General features: G+C 33.5%; 4 protein-coding genes across 9 annotated transcripts; 1 reads left to right on the top strand and 3 right to left on the bottom strand.

The window, feature by feature from the left end:
- Window positions 1–1087: 1087 nt before the first annotated feature.
- LOC103503540 (mitochondrial carnitine/acylcarnitine carrier-like protein) lies at window positions 1088–3831 on the bottom strand. The gene is made up of 3 exons (XM_008467749.3): window positions 3697–3831; window positions 1928–2369; window positions 1088–1813 (listed from the first exon to the last, which is right to left on the bottom strand). Exons 2-3 carry the CDS (start codon window positions 2317–2319, stop codon window positions 1315–1317), a joined length of 891 nt encoding a protein of 296 aa, XP_008465971.1. The 5' UTR covers window positions 2320–2369; window positions 3697–3831; the 3' UTR covers window positions 1088–1314.
- Window positions 3832–4863: 1032 nt separating this feature from the next.
- On the bottom strand, window positions 4864–6965 carry LOC103503539 (mitochondrial carnitine/acylcarnitine carrier-like protein). Of its 4 annotated transcripts, none has more exons than XM_008467747.3 (4): window positions 6803–6935; window positions 6647–6700; window positions 5559–5994; window positions 4864–5469 (listed from the first exon to the last, which is right to left on the bottom strand). In XM_008467747.3, the coding sequence occupies exons 3-4, from the start codon at window positions 5948–5950 to the stop codon at window positions 4971–4973; spliced, it is 891 nt and encodes a 296-aa protein (XP_008465969.1). In that variant the 5' UTR covers window positions 5951–5994; window positions 6647–6700; window positions 6803–6935; the 3' UTR covers window positions 4864–4970. The 4 variants fall into 4 exon arrangements, with proteins under 4 accessions (XP_008465969.1, XP_008465970.1, XP_008465968.1 ...); XM_008467748.3 differs by having other exon boundaries at window positions 6589–6700; window positions 6803–6931; XM_008467746.3 differs by lacking the exon at window positions 6647–6700 and having other exon boundaries at window positions 6803–6965.
- A 1163-nt stretch (window positions 6966–8128) lies between these two features.
- LOC103503538 (mitochondrial carnitine/acylcarnitine carrier-like protein) lies at window positions 8129–11794 on the bottom strand. 2 transcript variants are annotated; one of them, XM_008467745.3, is made up of 3 exons: window positions 11636–11794; window positions 9079–9511; window positions 8129–8741 (listed from the first exon to the last, which is right to left on the bottom strand). In XM_008467745.3, exons 2-3 carry the CDS (start codon window positions 9468–9470, stop codon window positions 8243–8245), a joined length of 891 nt encoding a protein of 296 aa, XP_008465967.1. In that variant the 5' UTR covers window positions 9471–9511; window positions 11636–11794; the 3' UTR covers window positions 8129–8242. The 2 variants fall into 2 exon arrangements, with proteins under 2 accessions (XP_008465967.1, XP_050939449.1); XM_051083492.1 differs by lacking the exon at window positions 11636–11794 and adding an exon at window positions 9863–10413.
- Window positions 11795–13522: 1728 nt separating this feature from the next.
- On the top strand, window positions 13523–17513 carry LOC103503537 (AT-hook motif nuclear-localized protein 13-like). Of its 2 annotated transcripts, XM_051083491.1 has the most exons (6): window positions 13591–14213; window positions 14300–14352; window positions 15525–15656; window positions 15843–15881; window positions 16668–16829; window positions 16929–17513. In XM_051083491.1, the coding sequence occupies exons 1-6, from the start codon at window positions 13760–13762 to the stop codon at window positions 17217–17219; spliced, it is 1131 nt and encodes a 376-aa protein (XP_050939448.1). In that variant the 5' UTR covers window positions 13591–13759; the 3' UTR covers window positions 17220–17513. The 2 variants fall into 2 exon arrangements, with proteins under 2 accessions (XP_008465966.1, XP_050939448.1); XM_008467744.3 differs by lacking the exon at window positions 15843–15881 and having other exon boundaries at window positions 13523–14213.
- Window positions 17514–18023: the final 510 nt, after the last annotated feature.

Here is an 18023-nt window from a genome sequence, read left to right as displayed (position 1 = left end):
AGAAGAGAATGGATAATTCTTTAGGGAAATGATGAGTGGTGAAGATCCATTTCCAAATTTTTGTGAAAAATTTTCCAACTTTCATTGGATGGCCTTTTGATTGAAACTTCACCACTTTAGACCTTTCTGGTTTATTTATTTATTTATTATTATTATTATTTAAGTTAACTTTTTTTTTTCTTTTTGAAATAATGTAAATAGTAAACTATTCTAAATATTTATAAAATATAACAAATTTTCAAATTTATCAATGGTAGCTAACAGATAGGCTTGATATCAATATCAATATCACTAATAGGCTTGATATGGAATTCTGTTAGTCTCTATCAAATATCAATAACAGATTTGAAATTTTGCTATATTTGAATTTTTTTTTTAAGAAAATAGATAAATACATTATATTACTGAATATTCAAATCTCATTTACAAGAAACATTGTAAATCAAGTAAGTATGGTTATTTTTAGATATAACAAAATAAATCAAAATAGTTACAAAAATAAATTTTGAAGAATCATACCTCTCAAATGTTTAATTTTGTATTTAATAAGATTGAATAGATCTAAGAAAAATTAAAAAAAAAAAAACTTAATTGTTCTATTAAATTAAATTATGTGAGAAAAAAAGATCCTAAATCTTAAAGTATGTTTGGTAGGATGATTTGATATGGAATCATCCCATCAACTTATAATCATTTCATTTACTTCTTAATTAAAATATAGTAGTTGCTCAAGAATAATTTTTTTTTAGCTCTACATCTCTTATGAAAGCTCAACTCAAGAACATTTTCAGTAGGTCATTCTTTTAGTAATTTTATAACGATGTAATTGTTTTCGAATCACTTATAAAAATCCTAACCAAACATTGATGTGATTGCGTTGAATTAATTTTACAAAATCTCATTTTTTAAAATCGTTATTTCAACTACCAAAGCAAGCATAGTTCAACAAACCTACAAATGTAGTTGGAATAGTTTGAAATTGAATTCCCATAGTCTATTGTACTAAAAAGAAAAAGAGATCACTACTTCAATTATCATTAAATATCAATAACACGTTTACTAAAAAAATAAAAGTAATTCGAGAAGATGCACGATATCAACACAACACAATCTTCGTTTATTATAATTTTTTCCACAACGTTGACAACCAAAGTCGAATTAAGTGCAAATAAAAAGGAAAGAAAATGACCACTACATGGAGAGGCCATGTTGAATTTTATTACCTCAGAATGGCTTTTCTTTTAATTAGCCACAAGGGGTATAACAGTTAAGCATATATAAGTGAACATGTGAAGTTCCAAATGAATTCTTGGATTAACCTAAAGTAGATCTAGTGACTTCATATACCAAGAAGCATGCTGCATTAGATGGGACACTACGAGCCATGGCAGGTCCAAAACCTTTGAATAGGCCTTTGGTTCCTTCTAAGGCCATGATTTTTCTGAAAGCATCAATAGACCCAGAGAACTTTGGGTTCTTGAAATCGTCAACTTGAATCACACTCTTCACCACATCAGTTGGATACACAGCTAGCCAAAAGCCAGCTCCCGCTACACCTGCAGCCACCATCACTGGGACTTTTCCTAGATTCGACGTGTCTCGACCACCTGCAAAGTATTGTTTTAGCAGTTCATATACACCAAAAACCACTGCATTCCCAGGTGCTTCTCTTGCCATAGTTGGAATTAAGCCCTTGAAAAGACCCTTCACTCCATTTGATTGGACAACATGCTTAGCTACATCAAGTGGACCACCATACTTCACTGCTACACCAACTGAACTTGATGTTGCCAATGCACTCTGAGCTTGCAATCTATTCATTAACAACAAAAGATCAAGCTAAGGTTGTTAGTTACTGTCTTTATATATATAATAAATGGGGGTGGAGTCACGAACTTCAGGACATTCAAGAAAACGTTTTACAAACCTGCACTTGATCAACTCAGTTGGACAAGCTACAAAAGACACAGCAAAGCCAGCTCCAGCCCCACAAATCACTTGTTGGCTAACTTCAAGGGAAGCACCAGGATAAGGCCTAAATAAGGACTCTAGTTGTCCCCTGACAGTGAACAAGACAGCATTTTGTGCAGCAACTGTAGCCAATGGAGCTCCCATACCTCTATACAAACCTCTTGGACCGTCTGAAGCTAAAGTTTGTCTGAGAGCATCCATCGCTCCAGAGTACTTGGGACGAAGGCCAGGAAGGGGAACAGGTTGGCTTTGGAGCTTGACCTTAATCGTATCAAATGGGTGCCCACATATCAATTGAGCTGCTCCCCCAAGAGTCCCAGAAGCAAGATCTTTAGCCACATCCCCCATATAGATATTGGTGAACACTTCACACTCTTTTTAAGTTGATTTTTAGTAATCTGTGATGTTATATATCAAAATGGAATATCCATTAAACACACTACTTGACTTAACCATCAAAATGGAATATCATTACCGCTGAAGATTGCCTTGTAGGAAAATGAATCGATTTTTTTACCAAACCAAGAAAGACAAAGGAAGATTAAAGGAAGGAATATTGATAAGAACAACAAGAAGTTTATAAATTGTTAGCTATGAGGCAGCTGCACAGCACCCATGTATGAAACTTTCAAAACACAACATACAAACTAAGATAAATACAATATACTTGTCCATTCTTCTCTCCTTCTTCTTAACCCATTTCCTACAATCCAGCAACTTGAACTTTTTATAGATCAATGATACATATCATGAACATCTACGATGTCTTTTTCTCCTCAGTTAATATCGATCAAGAGATTATTAACTAAAGTGTTGATATAATTAAATTAATTACCACGACTTAACAACTCAAGTTTTTGGGTCAATTTGTTTAACCAACCACAAGGATTAACTTCTAACAAACTTAGGGCGTGTTTAACAGTGATAGTTGCGGAACTGATTTTAGAAAAAGAGATTTACTGTACAATTAATCTTGAAGCAATCGAATTTATGTTTGGTACCAAACTTTTAAAAGTGATTTTTCATATACTTATAATTGAATTTTCAATTATTATATTTGGTTTAAAAAGTTAATTTAAACTTACTCAATTACTCAAAATTGTATTTTCTATTTGGAAAACAATTATAGTAAATATTTATTTCTATTTATTTTATTAATAAATTCGTCTGTGCACAAACGAAGGTATATAATAGATATCGAAAGAAAATTCAAAAAATACATAATTGGTTGTTTAATCAATTTAACTACGTAGAAGCGACATTTTTAAAAATAGCAAAATATTCAATATTTTTGTTATATTTTTGTAAATAATTTCATTTTTTGTGTTATCCATATCCGATCCGTTTTTTTTGGTGTAATATTTAAATTATATATAAAAAAGAAAAGAATTGCCAACCAATCATATTTTACACAAAAATGGAATTAGATAACATTTTTTGAAAAAACATTGCCAATCAATCACGTAACAAAAATCAGCCTTAGAAATCATGGGGATGCATGAGATGAAAAATTGTAGACAACCCCTGGGAGAAAATATGAATGAGCAACAAGAATGCAGCATGAAAATCAGAAGTCTTAAACCCTATTTGATCGTCAAGATTAGCTCTAGATATCCATGGAAACGTTTTCAAGTAGAAAAAAGAAGAGAGAAACATAGTGTGTGTGTGTGTGTGTGTGTGTATAGCATTGAAAACATTGAAGGAAAAAGAGTTGCAAATTCTCACCAGAATGGATTGGGAAGAAAGGGGAGAGAGGAAAATGAGAAATGAGAGATGAGGAGAGAAGACAGGTGGGAGCTTCATTTGGGGTTGAACGCTCTTTTTATCCCGGCGGGCCGACGGCTATCTTTTCTGCTTTTTTTTTTTTCGTTCAGTGTTGAAAAAAAGTAAGAGGTGGGAAGGTAGAAGACAAAGATATGGTCATGGGAGATAAAAAGACTTTCTTCTACTTTGACTACTCTTTTCAAAACAACTATAATGCACCTTTTGAATTATCACAAAACCTTTTTTCTTTCAATTTAATCTCAATCATTTATGGTTAAATTTTAGTCTATATATACAAACCTTCACAGACAATTAGTTCTATATACAAATAATTTAGTTCTTTTAGTTCAACACAAAAATTCCAACTTCTAACCTCTTAATCATAGTCTCAGAAGACTATCAACTTGGCAAAAAGAAAGTTTCAAGAGAGGAAAATAAAATAAATAAGCAAAAGCAAAATGATAACATTGCTTGATTGAGTACTTAAAAAGATATATATGAAGAACGTGTTGGTTTGTTAACTATTTTTTTCCTTCTTTGGAAATCTGTTTGCTAGCAATTATTGATCAAACTTTTTGTGCAATAATATTACGTACCTTTAAAGCATCTTTTTTAGTGCAATATCCAATTATATTTAATTTCAATATCTTTCTTTCCATCTTGTATACATACGGGAATTAAATTTCTTCTAAATTTCTTGCTTTGTTATCTATTTTTAACAATGGTTTAAAAAAAGTAACTTTGAAAAACTTACTTTTATTTTTAAAATTTGACTAAGAAATCGACGATTATACCTATTTTGATGGGAAGGAAATAGACTTGATATTAAAAAAGAATTACCAAGTAGGATCTAAATGATCCCATCTTAGAAAAAGTGTTATTGAAGAGGAGGAAGAGGAATGTTGTCGATGATTCTTGGCTATGGAGAAATCACCACTTTCTTTTTAGGTGATTAGTTTGTATGACTTTTCAAGGGTAAAACAGAAGTTTTCCCACTTTTTTTTTTTTTCTAAGTCAATCAGTTACTTTTCATGTCACAAACATCACTACAAATTACATACACCATGTGATTCAAAAAGGCTGGTACAACATTATATTACTCTAGCAGTTGTCTATAGATACCAACAATGAAATGAAAGGGTTAATGAGTTGAGTTTTATCTTTGGTTAGATAGCGTATAACCAATATGCATTATTCAGACATAGAGAAGAAGAAGTTCCAAAAGAAATGTTTAATTAGCCTAAACTGGATCTGGTGATTTCATATACTAAGAAGCATGCTGCATTAGCTGGGACACTTCGAAGCATGGCAGGTCCAAAACCTTTGTATAGGCCTTGAACTCCTTCTAAGGCCAAGATTTTTCTAAAAGCATCCATAGAACCAGAGAATTTTGGGTTCTTGAAATCATCCACTTGAATCACACTTTTGATCACATCGGTTGGATACACAGCTAGCCAGTAGGCAGCTCCAGATACACCCCCAGCCACCATCAGAGACCCTCTTCCAAGATTAGAAGTGTTTCGACCTCCTGCAAAGTGCTGTTTTAGCAGTTCATATACGCCAAAAACCACTGCATTCCCGGGCACCTCTCTTGCCAAAGTTGGAACCATACCCTTGAAAAGACCATTTATTCCATGTGATTTTAGAACATGCTTGGCTACATCCATTGGACCACCATACTTCACTGCCACACCAACTGAATTGGATGTTGCTAATGTACTCTGAGCTTGTAGTCTATTCATTAACAACGAAAGATCGAGGTTCGTTGTAATGTATTGTGAAGTCAAATACAAAATACTTTGAAAAGGTTGTACACTACAAACCTGCACTTAATCAACTCAGTTGGACAAGCTACAAGAGAGACAGCAATGCCAGCCCCAGCCCCACAAACCACTTGTTGCTTAACTTCAAGGGAGGCGCCAGGATAAGTCCTAAAAAAGGACTCTAGTTGTCCCCTGACAGTGAAGAGAACGGCATTTTGTGCAGCAACTGTAGCCAACGGAGCTCCCATACCTTTGTACAAACCTCTTGGGCCTTCTGAAGCTAAGGTTTGTCTGAGAGCATCCATCGCTCCAGAATACTTGGGACGAAGGCCAGGAAGGGGAACAGGTTGGCTTTGGAGCTTGACCTTAATTGTATCAAATGGGTGTCCACATATCAATAAAGCTGCTCCCCCAGTGGTTCCAGCAGCAAGATCTTTGGCCACATCTCCCATATCAATGACATACACTTTGCACTCCTTTTAAGTTGTTTAGCAATCTGTAATGTTGTTGTAACAGTTATACATCTTTCACCAAATAAATACTAGAACTGCATTGGGCTACAAAGGGGAAGGAACTTAATGATATTGTGAAGTAGCTTTATCTTCCTTACAATATTGAAAGACGAATGATACCACCAATGAATGCATCTAACTAAAACTTCAAATTAGGATATCAACCACTATAAACCACATAAGATTTGAAGATTGGGCTTGTAAATGTGAAGCAATTAGCTTGGGCACTTTCAAGACTCATACTTAATCGAAGTTATACTTGAAGATTTTTCTGAACAGAAAATTATTTAGAGCTACTTTTATAGAAAACTGGTTAAAAGAAGACCATATATCTAACCATAAATGTTGAAATCAAATTCAAAGTGAAGACCCTCAGGTCTATGTTCTTTACTACTATCAAAAAGGGGAGAAGACTTAGAAGGACAACCAAAGACACTAAGTCATTAATTATTAGCTATCCTTGTATAAAACTTCCAAAGTTAACACAACATTCAAAGACAGGTAAAATTACAAGATACATGGCCATTCTTCTCTCCTTCTTCTACACCCATATGGTTATATATCATATAAACTCCTACCTAATATAGAAAAATTTGAATTAGCAATCAGAATGGCATGAAACTACAAGTTTTGAACCTATTTGAGCATCAACACCAGTTGTAGATCTCAGAGGAAACTGCTTCCAAATCCCTATATAATCAAGTTTAAAACTTTCAAGTAGCAGAAGAACGGAAACAGAGCTGCATTTCAAAACATTGAAGGAAAAGAGTTGGAGAAAGCATTGAATCTCACCGGAAATAAGCTGAAGTGAGGAATAACAGAAATAAGAAACCGGACCGTGCAAGGAGCTACATTTGCATAGCAATTACCACCCTTTATTCGTCCGCTGTCTTTTTTGCCTTTCTTTAATGGCGGTAAGGTCAAAGATACTTAATAGGATTGAGACATGTACATAGTGAAAGAAGCATCAACCACTGTAACTATGTCAGTTTGGAAAAAAAAATGTTTTTGGTTATGTTCTCATTGATGGGTTGTATCTGTTCTTCAATTTTCAAAAGCTACATTTATATTTTTTTAGTTTTTAGAAAATAGATTTAGAAGTTCTTAAAGACAAGATTTTTTTTTTAAAAGAAAAATTACATAACATCTATTATACTAAAAAAGGGAACCAAAAATGTTATTTTTTTTCCTTAATTCATGTCACATATATTTTTGCATTATTTGTACTTCTTGTTTTCCTTTATCCTAATTTTATTCCATTTGTGTTTTAATTTTTGGTGTTTTTCTTCTTCCATCCTTTATTCTTTCCTTCTCTTGATTCTTTGATTCTTCAATTCTTCAATTCCTTAATTTTTTTAATTCTTTGATTGATTGATTGTTACTTTTTTGTTTAAATTTTCTTTAGGTAAAAGCGATTTTTTGAAAGCAACTTTAGTTTTTACTAGAGAAATTTTCATAGATGGAAAAAATGCATTTATAAAAAATAGTAAAAAAATATTGATAGACACTAATAGAATTCTATCAACCTTTATTAATGGGTTTCAGTGTATATCCCTTATAAACATTGATAGACTTCGATGCTTCTATAAATAATGATAGACTTCTATCAATAAAACTGACACTATTGATCTGTCTACAGGTTTATCAGCGATAATAACTTGTATTAGTTTCTACCAATAAAAGACATCGATAAATTTCTATCAATATCTGAAAACAAATAGAAAAATTTATTATAGTTAGTTTCTACCAATAAAAGACATCGATAAATTTCTATCAATATCTGAAAACAAATAGAAAAATTTATTATAACTCCTAAATAGTTTGTCCATTTTTCTATACTTAAAAACCCGCTTTTGACTATTTAATTATTTATTTTTCCTTTAATTAGTTTCTTAGTTTAGGCTGATGAGGGTTATTGATCTTATTCTTGTATCTAGATCTTCCTGCCAAACCGCAAAATGATCAACAGATTCAACACTATTGATAATGTCATTGTGTTTATGCCTCTTAGTGGCATGTTTATGGAACCATTGAGAAGGCTAGCACAACGTAGTTCTAGCAGTTCTCTATCGATGAATGTAGGAATGGGAAGGATAAAAAAAAATGGCAACAATGAAGTGCAAGAGTTAATGAGCAAAATTTTATTTTCTGTCATACCCAACTCGAATCAAACGGGGTATAACCAATGTGATTCATACATCTATAACAAGAAGGTTCAAAAGAATTGTTTAGTTAACCTAAACTAGATCTGGTGATTTCGTATACCAAGAAGCATGCAGCATTAGCTGGGACACTACGTGCCATAGCAGGTCCAAAACCTTTGTATAGGCCTTTAACTCCTTCTAAAGCCATGATTTTTCTAAAAGCATCAATAGAACCGGAGAACTTTGGGTTCTTGAAATCATCCACTTGAATCACACTCTTCACCACATCAGTTGGATACACAGCTAGCCAGAAGGCAGCTCCAGATATACCACCAGCCACCATCAGAGACCCTCTTCCTAGATTAGAAGTGTCTCGACCTCCTGCAAAGTGTTGTTTTAGCATTTCATATACACCAAAAACCACTGCATTCCCAGGCACCTCTCTGGCCAAAGTTGGAACCAAACCCTTGAAAAGACCCTTCACTCCATGCGATTGGAGAACATGCTTGGCTACATCCATCGGACCACCATACTTCACTGCCACACCAACTGAACTGGATGTTGCTAGTGCACTTTGAGCTTGCAGTCTATTCATCAACAAGAAAAAATCAAGGTTGTAATGTCTTTTAACTTGTAATAATATGCATTCTTCTTATTGACAGAGATGCCTACATTTATATCTTTTCCAAAACAAAATTAATATAACCGCTATTTAATTCTCCCTTTCTTTAAACATGCACTAGATGAGAAACCAAGTGCAGCATCAATACAATGGGGATCATAAGTTGGATTAAATTTTCCCTTGTTTTTATATCAGAATCAAAGTTCCTTTCATGGCGAGTTATCGAAATAACTATCAGTGATAATAGACTATTTGGAGGTAAAGTCACAAAATTGGGACATTCAAGAAAAGGTTGTACAAACCTGCATTTGATCAACTCAGTTGGACAAGCTACAAGAGACACAGCAACGCCAGCCCCAGCCCCACAAACTACTTGGTGCTTAACTTCAAGGGAGGCACCAGGATAAGGCCTAAAGAAGGACTCTAGTTGTCCCCTGACAGTGAAGAGAACAGCATTTTGTGCAGCAACTGTAGCCAATGGAGCTCCCATACCTTTGTACAAACCTCTTGGGCCTTCTGAAGCTAAGGTTTGTCTGAGAGCATCCATCGCTCCAGAATACTTGGGACGTTGGCCAGGAAGCGGAACAGGTTGGCTTTGGAGCTTGACCTTAATTGTATCAAATGGGTGCCCACATATCAATTGAGCTGCTCCCCCAAGAGTCCCAGCAAGAAGATCTTTCGCCACGTCTCCCATATGATTGATAAACGCTGCACGCTTTTAAGTTCTTTAACAATCTGTAATGTTTTTAAAACAATTATAAATCTCTCACCAAAGAAAGAATAGAACAGCATTGACAAACGAGAAGGAATCAGAGATATTATGAAGCAGCACTAAACTATTTTCTTTATAATATTGAAGGATCAATGGCACGACCACTTAATACATTAAACACACTTGATCAAAACATGAAAATGGAATATCATTACCACCATAAGTACTGAAGACTAGGCTTGTATTCGTTTTCTTTTATTCATTTAATTATTCTTTTGATAGTTAAACAATTGCCTTCTGTCATATGCTTGCACAGAAATTCATGAAATCCTGAATTGCAGTTAGACCCAAAAAGAGAGGGAGAAAAAACTAGCCTGCTGAAAATACTAGTTGTTTTTTGCGGGAAGAGCTATATTACCCCATCCGAAGTTGGCTAAGTTAATTTCACACAATGAGTTCTCTTGATATTAGTGGAGATAATGCAGTCTCAAACTTTATCCAAATTATACTTGATGGTTTTTCAAACAACGAAATAGATACAGCTATTCTTATAGAAAAGTGATTAAAAGGAAGATATATCTAGCCATAAAGCTGAAATTGAATCCAAATTTAAGAAACCAGAACATGTTCTTCATATTTATAATAAGATGGAAACAACTTTGGACTTGAAGGACAATCAAAAGTACTATAGTTCACATAAACGTTTAGATTCTGAAAAAGAATTCGCCTCATGGGCTTACATATGACTAATGAGGTTGTCACAACAATGAATGAAAAAAATGATGAATAAAATTTCCTTTGTAGGAAAAGGAATTTTAAAATTTCATCATCATCATTATCATTCAGCCATGAAAAAAGATGGCTGTTTACAAACAGACTCACACAAAATATAATTAAACCAAGAACGCAAAAAGGAGGAATAGAGGAAGGAATAAGAAGAATAACGATAAATTTATTAGTTAATAGCTAAAGAGCAGCACCCCACGTATGAAACTTTTCAAAGTTACCTTCTTCTTAACCCATACGGCAGTACATCATATAAATTCCTACCTAATATCAGTAATGATCACTTATTGCCGTCTTAACAACCACAAACGACTTTGAACAAGCTTTAGAAATTACCATGGTCACATTAGTAATACGACAACTGATTTGCCAAAATATTAATCTACACTGTCAAGTTTGTCAGAATTTCAGCCTCATCAACTATGCAGAACGAGACGGAAAAATCTTGACTTTTATTTCTAAGTCAAAGAGCCAGGATCGCTTTAAAATACTTAAACGACGACATTGTTTTTGAGGTTTTTATGCGGATGACCCAATGCTAGAAGGGTTAATACAGAATGACTCAATCCTAAAAAACAAAAGAAAACAAACTTTCTATTGATGTCACATAGCACTATTGCATTAGAGACTCCTATCACACAGCAATCAAAGCCCTAATGCAATATTTATTTCAGTCGAGATTTTTTAAACAATCAACCATTTTTTTTTCTAATCAACAGTCAGTAGCCAACTAAGATTAAAAATGAAAATCACATCAAGACTCCAACCATTTCACTGACGGGTGAGACATACCAAACACGATAATTGAGTGCTGGAGTGCTCTAATATCATAAGAAAAACAGTAGTTCTCATTGATTTTCTAGAATGAGGTCATTCAACATTAAAGCGGCTAAGATGGGTCATCCATACAAAAATCTGATTGTTTCTTCAAAAAAAAGAAAAACAGCAATTCCATAATACGAGATCTATGCACATAGTAGAATCATCGAATAAACATAACTAACAAATCAGAATGCATAAAAACAATTTGATCGCTCCAGAATATCCCGGAAATTAAACTACTTCCGAATCCATATAACCAGCTTAAACATCTCAAGAAGTAGCACAAGAACGGAAATCTAAAGATTGGTTACATATTTGAACTTGACTGAAAAAGTCTTTTCTCAACCGGTTAACCGGAAAGAAGAAACCATTCAATGAAAAAAACCAAACTTCATTTAATCAAGATCCATAAAACATCATCATGTAAAAGAAGAGACAAGTGAAGTATATGTGAAAACCAATGAAATCTGGAAGTTGAAAGGAAAGAGAGGAGCATTTTCTGAAGAAAGAAAAGAGTTGAAGGAAGGTCGAAAACTGACCGGAGCAACTAGATGAGGGAGGAGGAGGCGTGAAACTGCATTCGCCTTGGAGAAGCAAAGCAAAGGCGACTTAGTTGCCTTTTATGTGTTTTTCTTTAACGGACCTTTTTCGCATCACAAACTCTTTTGTACAAATACAATGAACTTTAAAAAGACAAGAGGTCAAAGGTGGTCAACACACGTGACTATTTGGCGAAAACTACGAGCATGAGAAACTAAATCACGAGCAACAAAATTATATTATTAGATAGACCCATTAACATGGATTTCTCGTTGATAAAGGTTTAAGTGAATTCTTAGAGTAAGTTTCGATCGAAGAAATGGTAGAATCAAGAGCTTTGGAAATGCCATTAATTTGTGTGTTACCTTATTGTAAATATGAAAAGTCGGAAACCCGCTTGGTAATGTTTCAATCTAATTACGTTTGATTACTCTTTATTTTCTTCAAGATCTAACATGAGCATCAATAACAAAATTAGTATATGTATGAGATGTATCAATAATCAATATCAATATCGGCATTGCTAATCAATATCAATAATTTGAATTAATAATCTATATCGGTGTCAATCATTTAGGTATCGTTTGGTAACAATTTTTTTAAAAAAAGAGTAAGCTATAATACTATTTCCACCCTAATTTTCTTTATTTTTGTCGTTTTTTCTTTTTATTTTGACTAAAAATTCAACCATATGAAAATTGTCATAAGAAATAAAGAGGAAATAAACATAATTTTAAAAACTCAAAAACAAGAAACAAAATAGTTACCCAGCTAGACCTAAAAAGTTTGTTTTTTTTTCTTTTCTATCCGTTATTTTTGTTAGACCATATCTATAAGAGTAATGATCGAGTTAGGAGTTATCTTTTAATGCATGATTTTTGCCATTTTTGGACACATGAAAGAATCATTTTTTCTCCCATGTGTATAGCTGGATTGTTTGTTACAAAAATGTAATTTAAAAGTCAATAAAAATCTTACGCTAATTGGCATGACTTTAGGTAGTGTTAACGACTATAAATACAAGAAAAATAATTAGCACATTGATTGATTGATTGGTTGTATAGCTAATCATGACTCTAAGTGGTTGTGCTATATTATTAGGGTTTTAGATTGATGGATTAGAATAAATATAAGATAAATTTGCATTCTAGTCGTCAATATTCTTTATTATATAGTTGTGCCTATCAAACTTTTGTCTATTTGTATGTTTCAATGCCCTTGATACTTTTTGCGAGGTATCTTTAATTAAGATCCTCCCCTCGACGTCATATGTCCATGGTGATAACTTATTGATATCTAATATCTCGTTTGTTAACGGTTTTGTCTTTTGGTTTTTGTTTTTCAAAATTAAGTCTATTTTGTCTTTATGTCTTACAATGATTTACATATTTCTTAAATACAATCATTAAATTCTAAACCGAATTAAAAAAAAAAAAAACTTTTTGAAAGCTACTCTTTTTTGGTTACGAAATTTTTGGTTTGAGTTTTTACACCATTAGTAGAATATAAATAACACAAGAAGAAAGTTGAAAGTGGTAATAGTGTGTATAGGTTTAATTTTAAAAAACAAAAAGCAAAATTTTTATATAAAAATATTATTGGAAAAAAAATGTGGTGAATGAAAATGATTTCAATTTAACCAAATTGAAATTGGTAAAAAAAAAAGTACCAATTAAACTTAAATAAGAACTTATGATAAAATTAAAAATAAAAAAAAATGAAAATCCCATATTTATAATATATATATATATATATATATATAAATATATGAAATGTGTATTAAATTAATTTTGGTAGGAATAAAGTATAAAGTTGAGAATGAATGAGAAGAAGGAATTTTTAAGAATATATAATTATGTCTGAATGTTTATAAAGTCCATAAAATAAACCCTAAAAGAAAAGAAAATATATATATAGAAATTTTAAAATCGCCATTGGTTTCTTTCTTTATTTCAACTTCTCTAAAACTTCCTTTCACTATTTCTTTCTTCTTCACTCAAAAATTTCTCATTTTTAAAGAATTAATAAGAACAACCCAAGAACAACAAGAATCTCTTTACTCTCAATTTACAAACTTTCTTTTTCTTGATCCTCTTTTTCTTCTTTCTTTTTTCTTCCCTTTAATGGATTCACTTGATACTCCACCTCCTCCACTTTCCGCACCTTCCAACATGGCCATCGGAGGACAAACCGCGTATTCACCCGCCAACAACAATGCCTCCTCCACCATTGCTCTCAATCAACCTTCAGCTCAAATGATCCCGCCTTCATCCCGATTTCCCTTTAACCACCCTGTGATCCCACCTTCATCCGTACCTTTGGATTCTCTAAACGTTTCTCCTTACGACGGATCGCATTCCGCTAATTTCAACGTTGATTCCGGTAAGAAAAGGAGAGGCCGACCCAGGAAGTACGCTCCTGATGCTAACAACATTGCCTTGGGTTTGGCTCCTACACCCACTGTTGGGTCTTCTGTTCCTCATGGAGATTTGAGCGCTACTCCTGATTCGGAACAACCCGCCAGGAAAACCAGAGGAAGGCCACCGGGGTCCGGAAAGAAGCAATCCAATTCCATTGGTATTGTTAATTGAATTTTTTTACTGTTTTTGGTTTCTTTGTTGTTCGTGTTTATTGATAGTTTGAGGGAATTTTTTGTCGTGTAGGTTCGGGTGGAACTGGTTTTACTCCTCATGTCTTATTGGCAAAGCCTGGAGAGGTGTGTATTTTTCTTATCTAATTTTTTAATTGAAATTTGAATGATGGGTTCTTTCTAAAGTGATCTTTAGCTTAACTTATTATAATTCGAAAAGTGATGCAGCAGTCACTTGCTCCTGTTAAATTACATTTAGAATATATGGTAAATTGGTTATCCTTTATTAAATGGGATTCTGGATTTCTGGGTGTAATATATCCTTTATTAAATTGGTTATCTTTTGGCTGGTTCATTATTATTATATCCAAATTAAATATTGTAAAAGCTAAAAGAGGTTTTTCTTTTTTTTTGGGAAAAAATGTGGTATTCCTGAATTTATCTCCTTCTGGTTGATATCCTTTGATTTGTAATTAGAAGTATATTTTGTAATTGTTTTACCCTTTTTAAGAAACCGAACATCCTTGACTTTGATAATATTGTGCAGGCTTAATATATTTGCATAAAGAAATGATTATAAGTAACAATGTTCTCAAAAGGTAACATTAAAAAAGAAATCTTGTAGTTGGGTAAACAGAGCAACTATTTTGTGAACATGACATTTATGAGGTAGAAGTTGCCATGAATGCAAATTTCCGGCAATGAATAGGCATGAAACTTTTTTAAAAGAAAAAAAAAAAAAAAGCATTAAACAAATGATATGTTATTGATGTAGTTTTAGGTGTTTGGAAGCTATCAATTTCTAGTTACTTGCAACATGATTTATGATCTGCATTGTCCCTTTAAGCTTTGCATTAATTTACCTCACTCTCATTTAGTTCTTTGTTTCTTCTTGACAAATAATATTTTATCAATGGTGTTGGGACCTCTATTTGTTTTCTCAATTTTACGTGTAAATTGCTTCTGTTTGCTCTTCTTGGGTTCCTATGATTAACCCTTTCTGTAACAGTGATCTTTCCTTGGATTGCACCAGTTGGAGGAATTTCTCGTAACTCTTGGTTTTTGTGGACTTTGTTAGTTTACGAATGATTTTTTTTTTTCTAGTAGAAAGAAAGTACGTAAGTATAGGCTAGCAATGATCTGTCTCTAATAGGTCATTAGTTTGTTATTGCATGAGTATTTAGGTTGGGATGCCGACAACTTTGAAGGTTTCTTCTTTCTTTTTTCAGATGTAAATTATTGATAAAATCTCTTTTCTAGTTGAGAGACTCATTGGTCGAAATATGGGTTCCTTGCAGGATGTAGCAGCCAAAATTTTGTCCTTCTCACAGCAAGGACCACGAACTGTCTTCATTCTCTCTGCAAATGGTACTCTCAGTAATGCTACCCTTCGACACTCGGCATCGTCTGGTGGTTCTGTGTCATATGAGGTACTTCTATTTTTTGTTGTATTCTCCAACCGATTGTGTTTCTGGATGAATATCATTACAAATGTCTTTCTTTATCTAGTATTTGCCGGTTTCCTTGAATTAGTCGTTAACTCTTGTAAACTTGAAGCCTTTTATTGAACTCCAATCTGATACCGCTATTTAGCCAAGTACATGAACTTTGGATAGGAAAATGGAAAAGGATCGTCCAATTTCAAGTGTTCTCAGGTTAGTATAACATTTGTTTTCAATAGATAAAAGGTACATATCCCTACCCACATACATAGTCGTTCCGAGTTCTTATTTAGTTATTTTGTAGAGAATCAGTGGCTTATAGACATGGTTTCTAAGGTCAGACAGAAGCCATATTTGCCTGCAAAGTGCATTCGCTTTGGCTATTATCTTGGTCACCTTTTCAATCACCATTTGCACTAAAGTTAAATAAAGGCAATCACTGAATTTTTTTTGTTTTCTTAATAAATTTATTAAATATCCTAATCTGTTTTTATATCTCTTGAAAACGTAAAGTATCAGAATAAAAAATATATATATGTCATGCGGCTAAATTCATATTGTGTTATCATATATTCTTCTTTTTTTTTTTTTATGTAGAACCGAATTTTTTATTTTCAGAAGTGCACTTTTCTTGGCTCAAGTGGCATTGCTCGTGTGCACTTTTCTTTTATTTAGCAATAAATTTGTTGTGACCAAGTGATGTGAGCAGCTTTCTAAGCCCAAAAAATGAATATTAGGATCCTGAATGGATTCTTGCGGAGAATTGAGAACGTGCCTGTGTATACTTTCATTGAGAAAAAGTTCTCAATGTTGAGAAGTTGTTCTTATAAAAGAAAAGACAATACAAGACCATGATATTATTTATGGATTTTAGTACAAATGCAAGTGGAACAGGTGCAATATGCTCGTTTCAGAATGTCATTCGCAACCTTATACGGATTGAGCTTGAGATCAATTCTAATTTCTAAGTGAAACTATTTGTCTAATCCTTTTCTGCAGGGGCACTATGACATTATCTCTCTGTCAGGCTCGTTTTTACTGTCGGAGAATAATGGAACTCGAAGTAGAACAGGTGGTTTGAGTGTGCTACTGGCTGGATCAAATGGACAGGTTCTTGGTGGTGGAGTTGCGGGAATGTTAATGGCAAGTTCTCAAGTACAGGTACTCTAAACCCTTTTCTTAACTTGAGCATCTTCATTTCAGAGTAACTATTAACACTCAAAGAAAACTTCATGAATCGTGCTTTCATTTCATACTCAGGTGATTGTGGGAAGTTTTCTAGAGGATGATAAAAAATCCAACACAAGTATGCTGAACTCTGGAACTTCATCTGCACCATCACAAATGATAAACTTCGGTGGTGGTGGTGGTGGTGGGCTAGCAGCAGCAGCAGCTAGCCCTCCGTCGTTAGGGGGATCGAGCGGGGAGTCGTCTGGTGAAAATGGAGATAGCCCTCTTAATAATAGGCATCCTGGAATGTTCAATAATTCTAGCCAGCCAATCCACAATATTCAGATGTACCAATTATGGGCAGGCCAAACACAGCAGTGAGGAGTTATTTCGCCATTTGCAACTAACATTGAAGTGCATTAGGATGATGAAGATGGTGGTGGTGGTGTTGATGATGATCTTGATGAAAGTCTGCACTCATTCAACCATCAGTTTTTGTGAATCTAACTTTTGCAGATGTTTTTTCTTTTTTCTCTCTTTTTTTTAGGTTATAATTAAGATCATTTCCTTCCTGCAATTTGCCTCCTCTTTTTCTGTTGCACCAAAAGATTATATATTCGAATGTTTCCCAAGATGCAAAGTCAACAAATTGTTAACATGTATATCTTTGTCTCATCTTTGCTTTAGCTTGCTTTTTTCTTTTTTTCTTTTTATATATATATATATATGGAATAAATTAACTATACTAAATCTTGTTTAATCAAGAAAAAAAAATGTGTTGATCATGTGGGTGTGGCCACGGTGATAGAGCTCATCTTAAAGTATACACAGTTAATTTAAAAGATTGAATGTTTGAATTAGAATTGTGTTAACTATATCGAATTCTCTCTCTCGACTTCTATAACTATGTCTCCCTTCTCTTCTACTTCCAGCGACGGCTAGCCTTTGCTTTGACCTACACTTTAGTTCATATTCTATTACAGATTTAAACGGAAGAAAGTGAACAAGAAAAGTTTGAGTGGTTTAGAAAGTTTGAGTGGTTTTCTATTATCAAAATCAAGGAAGAATCAAACAAGACTGCTTCTACTGCGCCTTTGAATTGAAGAGAAAGGCAAGGAAAGAAAGCTTATCCTTCTCATATTCTATCTCGATGAGAAATGACAGGAAACCTGTGCCAGGGAGACA

This window comes from Cucumis melo, chromosome 4 (genome assembly GCF_025177605.1).
Source record: "Cucumis melo cultivar AY chromosome 4, USDA_Cmelo_AY_1.0, whole genome shotgun sequence".
NCBI classification, from domain to species: domain Eukaryota; kingdom Viridiplantae; phylum Streptophyta; class Magnoliopsida; order Cucurbitales; family Cucurbitaceae; genus Cucumis; species Cucumis melo.
This window is presented reverse-complemented; position numbering and strand designations above follow the sequence as displayed.

Excerpts from the sequence above, each read along its gene's own strand:
- LOC103503540 (XM_008467749.3), bottom strand. The coding sequence starts at position 2,319 with ATGGGGGATGTGGCTAAAGATCTTGCTTCTGGGACTCTTGGGGGAGCA. Across the intron at positions 1,814-1,927 it reads ACTGAGTTGATCAAGTGCAG|ATTGCAAGCTCAGAGTGCAT; the intron begins GTTTGTAAAACG and ends GTTAATGAATAG.
- LOC103503539 (XM_008467746.3), bottom strand. The coding sequence starts at position 5,950 with ATGGGAGATGTGGCCAAAGATCTTGCTGCTGGAACCACTGGGGGAGCA. Across the intron at positions 5,470-5,558 it reads ACTGAGTTGATTAAGTGCAG|ACTACAAGCTCAGAGTACAT; the intron begins GTTTGTAGTGTA and ends GTTAATGAATAG.
- LOC103503538 (XM_008467745.3), bottom strand. The coding sequence starts at position 9,470 with ATGGGAGACGTGGCGAAAGATCTTCTTGCTGGGACTCTTGGGGGAGCA. Across the intron at positions 8,742-9,078 it reads ACTGAGTTGATCAAATGCAG|ACTGCAAGCTCAAAGTGCAC; the intron begins GTTTGTACAACC and ends GTTGATGAATAG.
- LOC103503537 (XM_051083491.1), top strand. The coding sequence starts at position 13,760 with ATGGATTCACTTGATACTCCACCTCCTCCACTTTCCGCACCTTCCAAC. Across the intron at positions 15,657-15,842 it reads GTGGTTCTGTGTCATATGAG|GAAAATGGAAAAGGATCGTC; the intron begins GTACTTCTATTT and ends AACTTTGGATAG. Across the intron at positions 15,882-16,667 it reads CCAATTTCAAGTGTTCTCAG|GGGCACTATGACATTATCTC; the intron begins GTTAGTATAACA and ends CCTTTTCTGCAG.